The sequence below is a fragment of the Papaver somniferum genome, unplaced genomic scaffold, assembly GCF_003573695.1.
Source record: "Papaver somniferum cultivar HN1 unplaced genomic scaffold, ASM357369v1 unplaced-scaffold_80, whole genome shotgun sequence".
Classification (NCBI taxonomy): Eukaryota; Viridiplantae; Streptophyta; class Magnoliopsida; order Ranunculales; family Papaveraceae; genus Papaver; species Papaver somniferum.
The window spans coordinates 531,679-551,032 of NW_020650971.1; the positions used below are offsets into that span (position 1 = coordinate 531,679).

At 38.6% G+C, this 19,354-nt stretch overlaps 3 protein-coding genes and 1 non-coding gene across 4 annotated transcripts; 2 read left to right on the forward strand and 2 right to left on the reverse strand.

The window, feature by feature from the left end:
* Positions 1 to 223: 223 nt before the first annotated feature.
* On the forward strand, positions 224 to 296 carry TRNAF-GAA. Its single transcript has one exon. It is a non-coding gene; the product is annotated as a tRNA-Phe (tRNA).
* A 54-nt stretch (positions 297 to 350) lies between these two features.
* LOC113345082 (oxysterol-binding protein-related protein 3C-like) lies at positions 351 to 2,859 on the reverse strand. Its single transcript, XM_026588948.1, has 8 exons — positions 2,550 to 2,859; positions 2,327 to 2,447; positions 2,056 to 2,221; positions 1,837 to 1,955; positions 1,631 to 1,752; positions 1,359 to 1,535; positions 1,138 to 1,285; positions 351 to 1,016 (listed from the first exon to the last, which is right to left on the reverse strand). The coding sequence occupies exons 1-8, from the start codon at positions 2,642 to 2,644 to the stop codon at positions 615 to 617; spliced, it is 1,350 nt and encodes a 449-aa protein (XP_026444733.1). The 5' UTR covers positions 2,645 to 2,859; the 3' UTR covers positions 351 to 614.
* Positions 2,860 to 11,001: 8,142 nt separating this feature from the next.
* Positions 11,002 to 12,204, forward strand: LOC113344887 (F-box protein At3g07870-like). Its single transcript, XM_026588778.1, has one exon. The coding sequence runs from the start codon at positions 11,002 to 11,004 to the stop codon at positions 12,202 to 12,204; it is 1,203 nt and encodes a 400-aa protein (XP_026444563.1).
* A 615-nt stretch (positions 12,205 to 12,819) lies between these two features.
* On the reverse strand, positions 12,820 to 14,028 carry LOC113344888 (putative F-box/kelch-repeat protein At4g22430). Its single transcript, XM_026588779.1, has one exon. The coding sequence runs from the start codon at positions 14,026 to 14,028 to the stop codon at positions 12,820 to 12,822; it is 1,209 nt and encodes a 402-aa protein (XP_026444564.1).
* Positions 14,029 to 19,354: the final 5,326 nt, after the last annotated feature.

Genomic DNA, 19,354 nt, shown 5'->3' on the forward strand with positions numbered 1-19,354 from the left:
CCATTGGTGGTTCTTTATCGTATCGATTTTCAACATCAAATTCAATGAAACTTTATTTACAGTAGGTAAAAATGGTTTGCTCTTGCTTGAACATCCAGTACATCCATTTTAGATCATATATCCGAGAAAAAAAAAGTAAAAAAAAAAAATGACCGAATTTTGCATCGCTTCGTAAATTATTTTATAGGATATAATGACTTAGATTCCGTACAATAAGCATCAAGCGGGGATAGCTCAGTTGGGAGAGCGTCAGACTGAAGATCTGAAGGTCGCGTGTTCGATCCACGCTCACCGCATATTTTTGTTCACCTTTTTTTTTTTTTTTTTTGCTTAATTTCATGTCATAAGTAGACTTCAAAAACATAATACATGTTCATTTATTATTAACAATTTCGTATACAAGGAATCAAAAGATAAAAACAACAACAATCCAATGGAAATGATACAGAAATAAATCAAATTTCCGACGAAATCACAAGCACTTCTTTGCCATGGATCTTAGTCGCTCGAACACTGTTTACGCCATTGTCTTTCGAGCTTACAGCAGCAACCCAATGGAAATTATGCAGAATAAATCAATTCAACTTTCACTTTCCGGCGAAATCACAACCACTTCATTGCCATGGATGAAACTCAGTTTCTCGAACATTGCTAGCGCCACAGTTGCTGCTATTCAATAATTCTCGACGTTCGTTGTACTTACCATTGAACTGATAAACCTCCAAATCACCCCATTGTGTAGCCACTACTTCTTCAGTTCGATCGAACCATTTTGGACTATATTTAACGCCGCTAGCTTTTCGCCTTTTCTTTTCAGCCTTTTGTCGCTCTTCCAACCTGCTCTTTTCGCTACCAGCTTTAGATAGGTCACCGGTCTCATATGCATATCTGTCAGGACGTAAACGGGAGTCTGACGACAACAACTTCTCGGGTGCAGTTTCGAAGCTGTTTATCTTATCACCAAAGTATGTGTAAGGAAGTGTTTCGGTTTTAGGAGTGTCACCAACGCTCCAGACCTGCAGCAACAACACCGAAAACATGAAACTGCCGATAATCTAACTTGCAACACACATTACTGCAACAAAACGGGAAATAAACTTCTTCAATGGCGCACGTTTAAGGAGAAAGGAAATTGACCTCTTTTAACTCAGTTCCTGCAAGTGGCTCTCCTTTGATATCACATGGTTGGTAACTCATTGAACTGTTCCATTTCCCGGTCATATGTATTTGAGGCTCCTTTGCAGCATTGTAAACATATCCATCCACTTCAGAGGGACGTCCCGTACTGCAGATGTACAGCTTAAATACGTAATTATAACTAACTAGGAAAAATATTAGTACTAGTAAATGCTCCGTACCTGAACCAGCGGGACGGTTTGAAATTTAGCACAACTTTGTCTCCGGTAGTCACGTTTGTCATGGTCAAGTGCCCGGTAAAATCAATCCAGGTTTTTCCGACAACAATGTTGTTCGCTTTTGAGGGAGGGGGAACCAAGTCTAACACTACACCGTCTCTTTTGAGGGTAATACGGGTTCTGCATTATATATACGCAAAATCGAACAAAACTAATCAACGGAACCATTTTACACCATGAAGGCATATTGAGGCGTACAAGGAAGATCTTCCTACCTTTCAAGAGGACATACATCAATTGAATTTGCAAAAAATTTGGTCTTTAATCGGGACGTGGAATCATAAGTGAAGTGGTCATTCTCGGCATGTGAAGCACCCAATGGTGGACTATCACTAACCTGAAATCACGACGAATCAAATAAGAGAAAACCCGAAAACAAGAAAAGGATAATGAAATGAGAAATTGCATGATCCTAAGAAACCTGCTCAGCAATGTATGAAATTCCATGGTGATTGACCAATTCAAAAGTCTCTCCGAGAATTGGATCGAACGGCTTCAACGTCCTCTGTGACGTATATAAGAAGCTTGTTGCCCATGATGCTGCAAAGAACCAAATCCATTAGAGCTAGTTCCGGTATAATACGCGGTAATCTGCATATTACCGTATAAAATTTTACAATCATTTAGCCGAAACACTTACAGGCATACACTAACCGCATGTAAGGATCCTCACTCTCATCAGCCTTATCCAACAAGTGACAGCACCCCATTACCTCGGCAATCTTCTGGAGTTGGGTGACTGGTTCGAAATAAGAAATTGGGATTGCAGACAGTGATGTAAGCATATTCCAAGTACGCTCTTTCTCCTGCAAGCGCAATTAAGAAACCGGCTTCATGAAACATTAGAAGATAATAACATACGACGCTTCATAAAAATAGCGTGCATTGAGGAGGAGGGTTGGCTTTCTTACCTCCAGCTGCTTAGATAGCTTTGATTGCCCTCCATTGATGGGTGGCTTTCCCACCTGATCCAGCTGCTTAAAAGATAGTCCTTCACTAAGTGCAACTGCTATATCCTCTATTCCTCCATTACTAATGTGGCCAATCAAACAAGTAAAAGTGAAAATTATATTAGTATGTCACAAACTCGATCTATCCAACATGTGATGAAATTCAACTAGTATCAGATCATACCTGTTAGCTGGTTTGTGGGTTTTCACAAAACCACCAAAGCTTAAAGAGGATAGCAATCTAGAACTAGATTTTTTCTGAACCTTTGTGGATGCCATTTGAGAAAACTTGCTGAGTTATGAATAATTACTTGAATTTTATTGAGTTAATAAGAAAATGAGAGTGATCAGATGGAGAAGTGGAAGGTGGAAGTCTAGCTGAAAACGATACTATATATTTATAGGCGGGAAGGACTAAAATCATGGCGTCTTTAACAGATTATCCCAACTGTCAAATCATCATATTGAAATGCAGTCATGGTGGCCGTGGGTACATGTAATGATTTTCGTTTCCGAAAAGTTGTCTACTTTGCAGTGCTACTTCTTACTGCATCTGTTGCAGTGTAATTTTAGTATTATCAAGTGTTGGTTCCACTTTTTAAAGTCTAATTTTGTGCTTATTTTCTGATGACTCTTCACGTAACATTTCAATGTCATCATCCTATTTATATATTTTGGAGGTGGGATTATTTGTTTACTACTTAACCGAATCAAATAAAAAAAAAATAATCAAAGTAACACTCTTTCATGCAGTAGTGACAGTGTGCCATCAGTCAGTGTAGCACGGCTGTTGAATCTTTTGGCTTGCAAATAAGTTTCTCCTGCTTCTAGATGTAATCCTTCCTTTTGATGTAACTTGTCTATATGAAAGATGATCTTTTACTTCACCATCTATTATTGAGGAATCAAATCAACCACTGAAGAAAGTGAATCTTATACCAAAAAGTGCAGGAAAAACTAAAATCTTATAAGAAAAGAAAATGTAAAAGTAAAAGCAAAAGTAAAATTATTATTTTCGTGAAAAATATTTATTGTCTGATCTAGGTAACTAGGTAATCCTTTATAGTTTCTATTTTATTTTTTCAATTTTTTAAAAGTTTTTTCTTTTTAACCATTTATACTTGAATGTATGAGTTTATTATGTTCTTCTGCTACACGCAAGAAATGATGATGTTCAAGGGTCCAGATTCGTGCAAAGACTAAAGTTGGGAACCAGTCAAGAATAATGGACCTACCATTTCTTTGCATGCCTGATGCCCCACACCATCCATCACGAGTCATCCCTTGCTTTCCATGAATAAGGTCCGGCCATCCGAGCAGAATAAAAATCGTTATCGATTCGCTAACTAGGACCAATGTTCCAAAATATTTATCTGATTTCGGCTAAACTTACTTTACATTGAAAAATTATTAACTGTTCGAGAAGTACAGTTGAGGATCAGTAGTATATTGACTTACATTGACCAACAGAGAAGATACATGAAACACTTGCAGAGAGGGGAAGAAATGAAAATACACCGTCAGGCAAGCTAATGATAAAAATGTAGCCTTCATTGTTGCCATCATAGCTAGGATGATTAACAATGAAGACCAAAGCATCTGTTTTCCAAGTCTCCAATTAACACTGGATTAAGGTTAAAATGTTCTTTAGGAGAATCCCCTTTGGGAATCGTTTCTTTTTGATTGTTTATTGGCTTTTGGCTGTCTCTTCTTTATTTTTTTGGTCACTAGTACTAGTAAGTAGTGACTGAAATGAGTACATTGAACATGTAACTATCAAGTTCTTTCCTTTTCCTTTTTCAAAAAGACATGATCATTATCATGATTATAAGTCGAATAATTACTTCAAAATGACAGCTAAAACAGTCCTTTTGATTCGATCAAACGAAAGATAAAAAAAACTGCAAAATATAACAAGCTAATTCCTCTGAAGTTCGCATGCTCTATATGACTATATTTTGGTGAAAGTAGGGGCGAAACTATAGCCCAATAGCTCAAGAAATCTTGTTTTCCACTGTCTATTATAAGTTGGGTTAGAAAACATGTTTAAAATTTTAAGTTTAAGTCCGGATGAAAAACCGTTCAAACCCTTTAATTTACGAGTGTATACGCCGAGTATGACCTCTGATTAAATATGAGAAAAACGAATCACAAACAACCTGACATCTAATTCAGGCCAAGTCAAACACGAGTCAGATCTAAACAAACAAGCCAACAAGGTGTCATCATGCTAATGGACTTTCATTATTAGTCCAATAACCAATACACATTTCATATAAGCCCATGGTTGATATCTTCCTTGGTACACCACTCCAAATCCAATTATCGATAGGGTTAAGAGGAAAAATGCCTCAATTTCGACCATCACCTTGTCAAAATGCCCCGGACGTTAAAAAATAAGTCAAAATGCCCCAAAACCTTACTTTTAACGTTAGAGAAATATATCTGGTCAAACCGGGGCATATTGACTAGTCAACACCAATGCTAAATTTCAATTTTACCCTTGCTAATAATTTATGGTGACACGTGTTTATATCCTATGGAATCCAGATCACGAAGAAAATTAACGGACAGATGGAAACATTGGACCAGTGTCAAAACCGTATTTTCCCACGTGTGTATGACGAAATTACAAAGTTTATCCTTTGATGACTCATCTATTGGTGCCACGTGGTTTTATATAAAATGGACACGTGTCATTTAAGTACACGGTGTCATTTTGGTGCACGTGTGAACCCGTACGTGTGTTGCTAATGTCTTATCTTCTCTTCATCGAGTTTCATCCACAGAAACTCAAAACCTGAAAAAGAAAGTTATCCAGAGAGAGAGAGACGGATTTCGAGAGGGAGGGAGAATATTGAACTAAACTTAGAAGATCGAGAGAGATAGTTCGAAAGGTTGACAGATCGAGAGAGATAGGTTGACAGAAAGACGGATCGAGATAGTTTGCTGATGTTTAATCGAGTGAAGAACTGAACTGTAAAATTTACTGAAAAAGGTAAGTAATCTAAATTATTAATTGTTTTTTGACTTATGTTGATCGTTATTTAGACTTAGTATTTAGTATTTCCAGTAATCGCTGCTTTGAATCTATGTTTAAAAAAGTTAGAGCTTATAAAATTTGGAATTTCAATTTCTGAAATTAGGGTTTTTTTTTTTTTTTCAAACGGGTTAATAATTGTTAGGGTTATATTGTTCTATGGTTCTGAATCTACGTTTATACAATTAGGGTTTATAAAATTGAGAATTTCATTTTCTGAGATTGGGTTTGGATATACCAAAATTCTGTATTAGGGTTTATAAAATGTTGTTATTATTTTTTTTTTGTATTTGTAATTTTGATCATGATTATTGATCTGTTTTATTTTGTTTTTTTTTTTCAATGTTTCAGAATGGCTATTGAAGATAGGGATTTCTGGATAACTGATATAGGTCGGATATATAAGGACATGTATTTTTATGATTGTAAAGCTGGTATAAGTGGAGACAAATTCATGCCTATGATAAAGGAAAGGATGGTAAATGAACAGGGTATGAATCCTACACTTTGTTGTTTTTATTTAGTGATAATGATGGGAATGCATGGGATAAGTGTGAATTAGAAGATATGTTTTATTCATTCTGGAAAAGTGGGAATCCAAATAAAAGCAATTTTGTAATATTGTGGATTGCTCCAATTATTCCTACAACAGTAGAACGAGGTTTCTGTTGTGATACTGCTAGTGCTAGTGGGATGAGTTGTGTGACTGAGGTGATAAGTCCAGTGAAGAAGAAATTCGTGAGTAAAAGGGTTGAGGTTAGGAGGAGTCCAAGACTTAATAAATAGGATAAAAACCATGTTAAGAAGCCTTATACGAGACCAACAAGACTTGATTTTGTTCATGAAGAGCAAGATGTTCCAACACAAGCATCTGTTGCAGACAACCAAGAACAGGGGTATGGAGATATTCCAACACATGCATCTGTTGCAGAACCAAGAACATGGGTATGAAGATGACCAGGTGAATATGCCTAATGTACATATAGATGAGTGTCATCCTGGTGATAGGCCTGAGTTTCTGTTTAAGGAACATGCAGATGAAGATGCAGAGGAGGGTGAAGCTGAAAGTGAATATGAAAGTGAAGATGAAGAAACACAAGAAAAGTTCATTTATGAAGATTGGGTTTCTATGTGTGCTAGAGGTATAGATGTTGGTAATGAGCCTGATGATTGTAATGAAAATTTCAATCAAGGTGGTTATTATGAAGAGCAGAATGCACTAGTGAATGAAACTTCACATGATTTGGTTCCCATATATGATGTCACCCAAGAGGATGAAACTAAGTGGCAACAAGTCTTTGGACAACATTTAAAGTAACAAGAAAGACTGGAAATAATAAATGAAAAATTCCTGAAATTGAACCTGGGGAAATAAGTTCTGGTATGGCTTTCAGATCCATAAAAGCTTATAGAGATCATTTAAGGGAATATTCAGTGTTGAAACATAGGGATTTTAAAGTGAAGAAGGGAGATAGGACTATAAATTATGCATATTATGTGAACAAGAGTTCCCAAGGATGTGAATGGAAAGTGAATGCAAGACTGTGTCCAAAGGAAGGCACAATCACAGTAAGAGTGTGTAACATGAAACACACCCGTAAAAATCTGAATGCAAACCACAGCAGAAAATGCAATACCAAATTTGTAGCTAAGTATTTGTTGAAGACTATGGATGTGGGTTCACCAGTGGACAAGGCAGAGCATATAGCCAAGAAGATCATTAGTCTCAAGTTGCAAACTGACATACCATATTGAGTTGCCAATGATGCAAGAGTATGTTTCTAATGCTTGTCTAAGTTTTTTTTTTGTTAGTTTAACCTGTTGTATGTGTAAAATGTTAATATTTTGTTTGTTTATGTACACAGAAATTGGTTTTAACAGAGTTGAAGGGAACTTTTGAGAGTTATTACATAAAAGCACCAGAACTGGTCACAGCTGCTACTTCTTTGAACCCAAACAGCATATGACATTTCAGTTGGACCAAAGAAGGTGAAGATAACATATTTGAGTCTGTCATTTTATCCTATGATAAAGGATTTTTTGAATGGTTGTAGAAAAGTAATTGGCTTAGATGGAGCTCACCTAAATGGTAAGCTAGGTGGTGCAATGCTTGCAGCCACTGGTGTAGATGGTCAGAATGGGGTATATCCAATTTGTGTGATGTTTACTACAAGTGAAACTGAAGAAAAATGGTTCCTGATGTTGAAAGAATTGAGGAAAAGGATTCCAGATATGGATGGACTTACCTTTATTTCTGACAGAATGATGGGCATACTTGAATCAGTTAAAAGGTTGTTTCCCTTGGCCAATCATAGATACTGCCTAAGGTAAATGCATTTTGTCTTTTTATTTCCTTATTCACACATTTGTAATTGTATCTCTCTTAATGTTTGGCTTGTTTTTTTTTTCAGGCATCTTTACTTGAATTTCATGACCAAGGGATTCAGGAATCCAAGACTAACATACCTTCATTGGCAGGCAGCCAAGGCATACAAGTATAAACACTGGGAGGTAATGTCTGAATGATGTTTCAATATAATGAATGAATTGGCATGTTTCAATAATAATGAATGAATTGTCATGTTTTTAGTTAAATTATTTAACTTAGATACTCTACATATTTTCTAGGAGGCCATGCAAGAAATGGTAGGGATAAATCCCAAAGCATACCAGTACCTGATTGATGCAGAGCCAAAGTCTTGGACAAGATCATGGTTTACTCATGATGTTGCTTGTGAACACATCTACTCCAACTTTTCAGAAAGTTTTAATAACATGTCCCTCAAGATCGGAGACAAGCCTCTCACTCAGATGGTTGATATGTACACACACTTGGTGATGGTGTTGTTTTCAAAAAGAAGAAAGCTTGCTTTAACTTGGCAATTGGGTGATATTGTTCCTGCTGGAAAGGATCTCATTGAGGTGATGTCCAATCTTAGAGGTAACTATGAGTGTGATCCTTCTGAAGAGATGAAAGTGTATGAGGTGACCAACAAAGCTACTGGAAAAGTTTTTGTGGTAAAAGTAGAACAACAAACTTGTACATGTAGACAACGGCAGTTGAGACAGTTCCCTTGCCTACATGTTGTAAAAGCCTTGTTCCCTTTGAATCCTGATTGGGCCCAGTTTGTAAATTTACATCAATAATGTTGTTGTGGTTTGCTTGTTTAAATTGAATACTGATTTACACCTAAATATGGTTATGCAGTAAATGAATGATGATCATTGCATCAATAATGTGCAGGTACTGCAGTAAATACTAAACTGTGGACTATTATAGGACCACTTACTCATGGTCAATAACCCTATTGGGAGACATTGATGAGTATGAAAATAAGGTTTGTCTAGATTTCAAATGCTTTAACTTTTTCCATTGTCTGATATTTTTGTTTTCAGAATCTTTTCATTGAAAGATGAGATCTGCTTTTGTCCTTTTACTTTATTGTATCATTATTTTTTCATTATTCTCTAGATCTGTGCATTTAAAGTATACCAACACTAACTTTATTTTGTTTGCAGACTGGTATCAACATTATACATCCACACAGATTGAGAGATAAGGGAAGACCTTGTGTCAAAAGAAACAAGTCTTGGTATGAGAAGAACAAGCCGCGCAAAAGAGTAACGAAGTGCAGTGTATGTAAAGGTCTTGATCATAACATCCTTACCTGTCTAGGTCCTCCAGTTGGGTCTAACCCCAAGAAGAAAGGAGTTAGAATGGAGTGTTCTGTTAATGGGGATGAGTTTTGTATTACTGCTGCACCAACAAAGAAGATGAGGAATGCCTTGTCTGCACCAAATAATGCATCAACATCTGCATCAAAGAAAGCAACAACATCTGCATCAAAGAAATCAGCTGAGGTACACCATTGTCAAAGGGCAAAGCAGTTGCTACTACACCATCTACTTCTTCAGATGGTTCCCAGAAAAAGGGTAAGACAACTGCACCATCCTCCTCCACTGCACCCAAAAGGAAGGTAACACATCCATCTACTTCTTCTACACCTTCATCTGCCTGTTTTAACCAGACTTATCATGGTATTGTTAATATTTCTAGCCAAACAATCAACATTTCTGAACCACCATCAAAAAGGGTTAGAAAACCTATCTCTAAATATCAGTAATATCAAAAATGTTGGTTCATGTTTCCCTTATTTCTTTTAGCATTTCTTTGAACAATTGAAAGTTTGTAATGGCAGACATACTAGTATTCAATTTCTGTTTTAAGAGTCATGACAGTATTTTATTTATGAATCTATGGTTTTTAAAGTATGGAGACAGTGATGCTTTTATTTGTTAATCTAGGTTATTTCATTTAAAACACTCATAACTGCAAACTAACATTACATTGAGAAATACTTCCAATATGTTACATTAACTTTGTTGACATGAGTTAACTTCTAATTCTGCACTTTATCTTCACTTTATCTTTAAATTGTGCACAAATTTGATCTTAAGAATTGTACAGTTGCTTTTGTTTTTCCACAAAGATTGCATCAGAAACCCATTGGAAATCTTCACACTTTTGGCATTTTAGGTACCCAATACCATAATTCCATGATGTCTGAGCTATGTTTAACATCCTCACCTTAGTTGAATGGCATTTGGGGTTGATACAAGAAGTCTGTGACCAAGGACAGTCAGCAAATCTGTGATCACCAGCACAAGCATTAAAACCTCCCTTGTACTGAGGAGCCATGGATTTAACTGCATCAGTAGCTCCATCAAACCATTCAAAATTTGAACACACTGGATTAGAACAAGAAAGGAATTTCTTCCCTGAATTGACATCATCTTTAACCTTTAGAAGCTTTTGAATTCCATTACAAGGAACTAGTTTACACCGTGAGTAAATCCAAGGACAATCCATGGATTCATGATATTTTTCGCTACACATTTCACATTCCTGCATTTTGATTAACTATAAATTAAAATCATTACTATGCTACAAATTCTAATGATACTTCTTTTTTATGAAAATTGAACTTACCATTTTAATGCTTGAGCTAGCAGCCATTAAAGTTGATGAAGAAACACTACCAATACACTGGAAATATGTTTTGGATCACCATCATATATAAGAGTACTTCTGGTGAAAAAATGGTCGTTATTTTCAACGTTCGGGACCTGTCACCGCCCGTTTCATATCCTCGGACACGTATCACCATCTAATCATTTTAGACAAGATGGAAATTTTCCAATATTTGAGGACTAAGATGGTAAAATTCCATGACTCGTGTGTGTCACATGTGTCGCAGATTCGTTGAATCTAGTCCCGAAGAACATAAATGTAAATTTCCTACATGTGCGGGTACACATGTGTGTTTTTTTGACTAATTAACTATCTCTGACGTTAAAAATAAGGTTTTGGGACATTTTGACTTATTTTTTAAATTCGGGGCATTTTGACAAGGTGATGGGCGAAATTGGGGCATTTTGCCTCTTAACCCTTACCGATACGTATCTCAAGTAACCTTTTGTATCTTCCTTTGTACACCACTCCTCATTTTCATTCAGTTCTTTCGCCTCTATCCATTTCTGACATATCAGATTCCTGGCTCCGTCACTAGATCGAAAGTTTTGCAGCAGCAGCAACATGGGTATGAACGATCTTCCATCTGATATTTCATTGAATATATTTTCTCGTCGAGATGTTGATTCTCTTTTGGATAGCAAACTTGTTTGCGAACCATGGTGCAATCTCGTTAGGAATCCATCCTTCGCTCAAACTCATCTTTCTCGTCAAAAGTTATTGCTCTCGCCTAATGCATGTGTAGAGATTATGGAATTAGGGTTCCTTTTGCTAGAAAAAATTGACGATAAGTCTGATAACTGCAAACTTCACTATGTTGGATGCGATGTTGATTTTAGGAACAAGTCGTACCAAATGAAAACGAAAACAATTAACATTCCACACATTAAGCAGAAGAGCTTATTAGATGTCGTCGTGGTTGATTCATGCAATGGCTTGATTTGTTCTACTGTACCTCACCATCAGCAGTATGACCCTATTCACATATGTAACCCTGTCACCAGAGAGTTTGTTTATCTTCCAAGATACGAAAATAAAACCGGTTCATTACGTGTATATGGGATGCAGAGTGGCTTTGGTTACTGTCCTTCAACCAATGAGTACAAAGTTGTAAGAATCTATCACAAAGGTGCTTCATGTTTTTTCCAGGTTTATAGACTTGGCAATGAGAGTACTCATAAATGGTCCGACGAGAAACAAATCCCGTACCCGTTGTTTTATAACGTTCATCGATCAAAGGGTGTTTCTGTAAATGGAGAGATACATCGGCTGGATGGGGCATCAAAGATTGTTGCCTTCAGCTTAAAGGATGAGGAATTCCACTATATAGCTTCACCGCCACCTCTTGTGGAGGCAGTAATACATATCTTCAAAATAAACTGTGTGTTGGGAAACTGGTTATGTGTTAATCGTATATCAACCACTAAGGAGAACGACATATGGTTATTTAAAAAGAACAATGAGATGAACGGGAAACACAATGGAACTTGGAATTGGAACAAGGAGTTTACCTTGCAAGCTGAAACTAGAAGTGTTATTCCACTCGCTTTTACCAATGATGGTAAGGTGTTATTTTCGCAGGGTTATGGACTTGCCTATTACGATCCAAAAGAATGTGAGGGGGTGCTTGTAACACTTGGCCGGGATGATCATGATCGAAGTGCAGGTTTGACAGTTTATGAAGCAACTCGTCACGTTAACAGCTTTGTTTCGCTGAAAGCTCTTGGTGTCAAAAGCAAGAGAAGACTACAATATAAGGGTAAGTAAACTGAACGATGATCCAAGGGTATAATCCCTACGATTTTATGTTTTGAATATTTTATTGTTTAGCTAACTAGTGACTGATCATATGTAAGCTTCAAATTCTTTACTTATAAAACCAACATTAGATTTATGCTCCTTTTCTCAAAAGACATGATCATTTTCTTATCCAAGTTCTTTTACTTGCTGCTCTCTATTTCATCCAGTGTGAAAAACTAGTCAAGCCCCTCCCCTCCCGTACAAGTTTTCTAGTTCTGCTACTGGCACCACCACCACCACTATACAATTTTTCTCTCATGCAAGAAAATATTATAGGAAGCTGTAAGCTTTAACATTCATTCTAATACGAAAAACAAAGTTACCACATGCCCGATGCATAGGACGGGCACAGAAACTACTAAAGCATGAAACTCTCTCCTTCCAATAAAGAAAAATATAAAGCATGAAACTTGCAAAACTTTCAAGGACAAGACAATTTTAGAAGTTGGATATTATCATCACAGGCAATGCCCCACATTGATTAAAATGACTTTTAAATAATTCAAATAAGTTTTTCCTCAGTGAAGTTTACAGTAGATATCAGCAATTTCTTCTTCTTCTTCATATTCTTAAGTGTCTATCTTAGAAGAGGGGTGGAAGTATTGTTGGCATTGGCTTTAGCACAAATGGTGTTTTCATCAAAGGATCATTTGAAGTACTGTCAGACAAGAATAAACAAGGACAGCGTAGCTCCTCAAATCTTCTGGTTCGGATATTGAACTCCCAAACATAGTTCCAGCAACCTAGCAAAACAACATCTTGGTCTAATGGATTAAAGCCTACAACCTGTATTAGTACTTCAGCAGAACCCCATCTAGAATTTGCATTTTGTTTCTTAAAATCCATCTCTACTATGATATCGCGCAACTCAATACCATACAGTGATTGCCAGTTGTCTTCCTTGAGCACCCAAGCACTCAAAGTTCTTTGATTTGTAATTCTAGCGTAACAGATCAAGCCATCTGACTCCCCAAGATTACGATCTCGAGCATTAGCACCATCAACATCCGGAAAGTCAATAATTCTACACTGATAGCCATCAGTTCTGAAGTTGTTGAGAATGCAAGCTACAATTTTATGTCCTTTGTTAATCCGAACACCATCATGGGTAACAACAGTATCGTACCAAAGTCGTTCCATTGAGACATTAACAGGGCATGAAACTTCAAAAGAGTTCCATTCACCCGATTTAGAACAAAATATATCAGCCCAAACTTTCACTGATGATAAACCTGCGATACGTACAACCTTGTAGCAACTCGTGGTATAGGATGACGAATACTCACTAAAGAAACCAATAACACCAAAATGACACCAAAAGGGATTGGGTGGTGAAGGAATAGAAACCCATTTTTGTGTGAGTGGATTACAAACATAATACCTCCTCCTATGGTTCAGCGTAGTATAACAAAGTACCAAACCATTACTAGAACCTACAAAGGCTAGTTCTAATCCTTGGATTTGTTTAGAATCCGTAAGAAATTGAAAAGAAAAACCATGATCAAAAAGTGTAGACATGGACTTTGAATATAAACCAGGGCATGTGTAATTTCCCAACTTCAGAGGGTGTAATTTCTTCAAACCATTGGGGTTGATCCTTGTATGATGATGCATCCATGGGTGAGACTTGTTTGTGATGTTAATCTGAAACCATTCGGTTAAGAAATAAGTGTCAGAGAGAATAGATAACCATACCTTTGAAACAGCTTTGAACTTATAGATTGATGTTAGAGGAAGATAAGTGAAGATGACGATCAAAATATCTTCCGTTAGAAAAGCACCCGCCGCCATCACAATCTTTGTTACGTGAGAATAGAGATTTGATTCTTTGTGAAGTTTGTGTTTTCAAAAAGATTATGTCCGACAGTCATGGACGAAACCCTGGTCGATGATATAGTTGATAAAGGGCTCGATATTTTCAAGTTCAGTTTGATAGATAGACTTGAGTATAATGAAATGGTAATGTGGTGCCGAGTCAGATCCAGACGGCGAGTCACCAAAAAAAAAAAAGAAACAAGCTGTTAGGTCAATAAAAGAAAAGACCTAGAAGAGCATGGGAGCTAATGGACTTGTATTTGATATCTTCCTTGGTACCCCACTCTTCATTTTCCGATTCAGTTCTTTCGTCTCTATCCCTTCTGACGTACCGAACTCTTGGCTCCCTCACTGGTGTAGGATGTTAGTACTGGAAACGGAAGAAACCACACATAGATAAAACTTCTCAAAGGAAGAATATGATTATTCAAAGTCTGTCCTCTTTTTCTTTAGACGAGGACATATATAGGCCTTATTAGGCTTAATGACAATATCTTCTAAGATTAATGCAAATAAAAGGAAATCTACCCAAATACGATATCATGCAAGATATCTCTTATTTCTTAACAAAAATAACAAACATGCAGATATTCTTGCATGGTTAACGAATATTCTTTCGCTGATCTCTTCCTTTCAAATAAGATTCTGCCATATCTTGCACTACATCATTCTCCCCGGGAAAGAGGAAATTCGCCCTCGAATTAGGCAGGTTAGGAAGATCATCATCGGACGAGTCGCCGTGGTAGGGAATTAGATGACGCACATTGAACACATCAGCCGTATGAATATGACTGGGAAGCTTCAAACGTTAAGCATTGGGGTTGAGTTTTTCAATTATTTCAAATGGACCAATCTTGCGAGGACCCAACTTGTTGTATGTACCCGCCGAAAAACGTTCGTTAATAAGCACAGCCCAAACGAAATCACCTACCTCAAATTCAACATGACGACGATGCTTATCAGCGGCCGTTTTATATTTGGTAGAAGAAGCTACCAAATTTTGAGCAGCAATCTCATGAATGTGGTGAAGATTCTCCACTAACGCATCCGCAGTGGTATGCACACGTTGTAGGTCTGGAACCGGTGCTAGGTCGAGTGAGGAACGAGGGTTAAACCCACAGACCACTTGAAAAGGACTAAACCCTGTGCTTCTATGAATTGCTCTATTGAAAGCGAATTCAGCTTGAAACAGATGTTGATCCCATTGCTTAGTGTGAGACCCAACCAAACTACGAAGTAAATTCCCAAGAGAACGGTTCACTACCTCTGTCTGTCCATCCGTTTGTGGGTGATAAGCGCTGCTGAATTTTAGCTCCGTACGTAACAATTTCCAAAGGCACCTCCAAAAGTGACTAAGAAATTTAGAATCACGGTCAGAAACGATGGATTCCGGAAGACCATGCAGACGGTATACATGTCTGAAAAATAATAGCGCCACATTAACCGCGTCCGTAGTCTTCTTGCATGCTACAAAGTGTGACATCTTGGAAAATCTGTCAACTATAACAAAAACAGAATCCATTCCCTGTTGAGTGCGCGGAAAACCGACGACAAAGTCCATACTAATATCAGTCCATGGCTTTGAAGGAATTGGTAACGGCATATAAAGACCCGCATTCGTAGCTGACCCTTTAGAGATCTGACAGACGTGACAACGGGAGACAAATCGTTGTACCTCCTTAAACAGACGCGGCCAAAAATAGGAGAAAGAGATCAGTTGGAACGTTTTGTCACGACCAAAGTGACCTTCGTTATGTATCTCCAGGATGATCTTCAACCGCAAGCTACAGGACGGGATGCACAGTCGAGTACCTTTGAAGAGAAAGCCGTCCAGCAAGGAGAATTGTGTATTATTGCCTGCACGTACAGCTTCCAATATGACAGAAAAATATGGGTCTGATTGGTATAATGTCGCAAACGAGTCAAACCCCAATACTTCCGTCCGCAGGGATGTTAAGAGGCTGCGACGACGACTCAGACCATCAGCCACACGGTTTTGAATACCAGCTTTGTGTTTGAGGACGAACGTGAAATCCTGCAGATAGCTAGCCCACTTAACCTGTCGTGCATTCATCTTGTCTTGATTACCTATGTGCTTGAGAGCGTCGTGGTCAGTAAACAGAACAAATTCGGAATGAATCAAATAATGACGCCAGTGCTTGAGAGTCTGTATGATGGCATAAAATTCCAATTCGTACGTGCTATAATTACGTTTGGCTCCATTCAACTTTTCACTGAAAAAGGCGACCGGCTTACCTGTTTGGCTTAAGACGGCACCAATACCAACCTTAGAGGCGTCTGTGTGAACTTCGAATGGCAAAGAAAAATCGGGCAAAGCTAATATAGGAGCCGAACAAAGCTTTTCTTTAAGCAAGATGAAGCTTGCTGTTGCCTCTTCTGTCCATGCAAATTTACCATTTTTTATGCAGTCGGTGATTGCCGCTTCTATCGTGCTAAAATGGGGAATAAATCTCCTATAAAAAGACGCAAACCCGTGAAAACTCCGAGCCTCATGGATTGTTTGGGGGCAAGGCCAAGTACGTACAGCATCAACCTTAGACTCATCCACCGAGATGCCATCCTTGGATATGACGTATCCGAGAAACAGAATATGATCCGTACAAAAAACACACTTCTTTGGAGCAGCAAAAAAATGTTGTTGGCGTAAAACTACTAAGACCTCACGAAGATGACATAAGTGACAGTCCAAGTTAGTACTATAAACCAATATGTCATCGAAATAAACGACAACAAACTTACCCAGAAATGGTTTTAATACTTCGTTCATTACGCACATAAATGTACTAGGAGCATTGGAGAGACCAAACGGCATCACCAACCATTCATAAAGTCCTTCCCTTGTTTTAAAAGCGGTCTTCCATTCATCTCCTGGCCGTATACGAATCTGATGGTAGCCACTACGCAAATCCAATTTACTAAAAACTGTAGCACCATGAAGCTGGTCAAGTATATCGTCCAATCGAGGAATAGGAAAACGATACTTTACCGTAATCTTATTAATAGCACGACTATCCACGCACATGCGCCATGTACCATCCTTCTTAGGAATGAGCAACGCAGGAACTGCGCAAGGGCTGAGACTCTCCCTGATAAGGCCTTTGGCTAACAACTCCCCCACTTGACGTTGTAGCTCCATATATTCTTTTGGACTCATGCGATAATGAGCTCGATTAGGAAGCACTGAACCAGGCACCAAGTCTATCCGGTGCTGAATAGCTCGGGAAGGAGGTAAACCCTCTGGAAGATTAACTGGGAAGATATCCTCAAAGTCCGATAATAGCTCCTGCACACACGCCGGAACTTCCATAGCCGCTGTAGCCTCAAGAGAGAGACCACACAAGAGGAACACCATCCCTTCAGTGAGCATCTCGTTCTCAAACGGACGCCAAGAAAGAAAATTGGAAGCCACGGAAGAAACAGGGACGTTTACTGTCATATTGGCAGGAACCAGGGTAACACGAGTATGCTTAAATATGAATGAGTATGTGTTCAGCTTACCATCATGAGTCACTGCCCTATCGTATTGCCATGGTCGACCCAACAGCAGATGACAGGCATCCATCACCACGACATCACACCACACGGCATCTTCATAGACAGAACCAATTGAAAACTTCACAAGGCAACGTCTGGAAATAGTTACCTCGGATCCCTTACTAAGCCAGTGAAGGGAATATGGGCTAGGATGTTTTTCTGTGGGAAGCTTGAGTTTCCGAACAGCCTCGTCAGACACCACGTTTTCACAGCTGCCAGAATCAACGATCAAACGGCACACCTTGCCTGCAATGGTACACGTTGTCTGGAAGATGTTCTTTCGTAGCCATGACTCGTCAGCGTCAGCTTTAGGAGTAAGACATGAATGCCGGTAGATCATCAAACAGTCACCTTGGTCTCCTGGCAGGAACACCTCATCGAACTCAGCTGATGTCTCTTCCGCATCAGCAAAGACATCAGCAGTAGTATCCACTTCTGTAAGCAAAGCCTTACCCGGTCTTCCAGCCTTGCGACACTCGTTTGCCAAGTGATTTGGATCTCCACAACGATAGCACTTAGGACCAGACTTCGTAGGCGTACTAACAATCGGTTGAGCGGAAGCAGTATGAGAAGAAGAAGTCGGGGGACGGCCAGTTGCTGCCCGAATCGACTTACGAGATAGTTGTTTCTCCAATCGCAAAGCACGCTGATGAACCTCAGACACAGAATAATAGTCAAACAGATTAAGGGTATCTTGAAAAGTCTCTCGCAAGCCCCCTAAGTATCGATAAACAAGTTGGTCTTCGGTGTCTGTAATACCTGATCGTGTGACCAAGTCATAGAACTCTTTTGTATATTCATCAATGGACCGAAAACCCTGACGAAGATTTTGTAAACGAATATAGAGTTCCCTTGTATAGTTAAACGGTAAAAAGGCCGAACGCATGCACTTTTCAAGCCTAATCCAGGAAGAAATAGGAGGTTTACCTTTCTGAATTCTAGATGCTTTCAACTGACGCCACCAAACAGCAGCCCTTCCGCGAAAGCGCGTAGCCACAAGCGAAACCACTCGATCATCAGGAACCCTCTTAAATTCCAGAACTTCCTCCACGGTAGAGAACCAGTCTATACAATCTTCCGGTGATAAACCGCTACCATGAAACTCAGGAATCTCTATGCGGAATGACGATTCCCAACTCCTAGAATCACGCTCACGCCCAGCAAAGGGGTTTTCAGTATCCGTATCGTCATCTGTTCCATCCGAATTGGATTCATCCGTAGGAGGACGACGGCGCTCATGTCGTTGTAACAATGTTGCTACTTGACCGGCGAGCTGCTCAACCGTGCGTGATAATTCATCGTATCTAGTTCTCTCCATCACCTCATCAACTAGAGCTTCGCGAGGACCACCTTGACCTCTACCACGAACCATGTTGGAAGGATCGATACCCAGATTCTGAATACCAAATGGTGTAGGATGTTAGTACTGGAAACGGAAGAAACCACACATAGATAAAACTTCTCAAAGGAAGAATATGATTATTCAAAGTCTGTCCTCTTTTTCTTTAGACGAGGACATATATAGGCCTTATTAGGCTTAATGACAATATCTTCTAAGATTAATGCAAATAAAAGGAAATCTACCCAAATACGATATCATGCAAGATATCTCTTATTTCTTAACAAAAATAACAAACATGCAGATATTCTTGCATGGTTAACGAATATTCTTTCGCTGATCTCTTCCTTTCAAATAAGATTCTGCCATATCTTGCACTACATCACTCACTGAATCAAAAGTTTTGCA

What these genes read in the sequence shown, in the direction of transcription:
- LOC113345082 (XM_026588948.1), bottom strand. Translation starts at nt 2,644, where the DNA reads ATGGCATCCACAAAGGTTCAGAAAAAATCTAGTTCTAGATTGCTATCC. An exon ending in AAACCGTCCCGCTGGTTCAG is followed by an intron (nt 1,286 to 1,358) that starts GTACGGAGCATT and finishes GTACATCTGCAG; the next exon opens with TACGGGACGTCCCTCTGAAG. An exon ending in CAGGAACTGAGTTAAAAGAG is followed by an intron (nt 1,017 to 1,137) that starts GTCAATTTCCTT and finishes TTGTTGCTGCAG; the next exon opens with GTCTGGAGCGTTGGTGACAC.
- LOC113344887 (XM_026588778.1), top strand. Translation starts at nt 11,002, where the DNA reads ATGGGTATGAACGATCTTCCATCTGATATTTCATTGAATATATTTTCT.
- LOC113344888 (XM_026588779.1), bottom strand. Translation starts at nt 14,028, where the DNA reads ATGGCGGCGGGTGCTTTTCTAACGGAAGATATTTTGATCGTCATCTTC.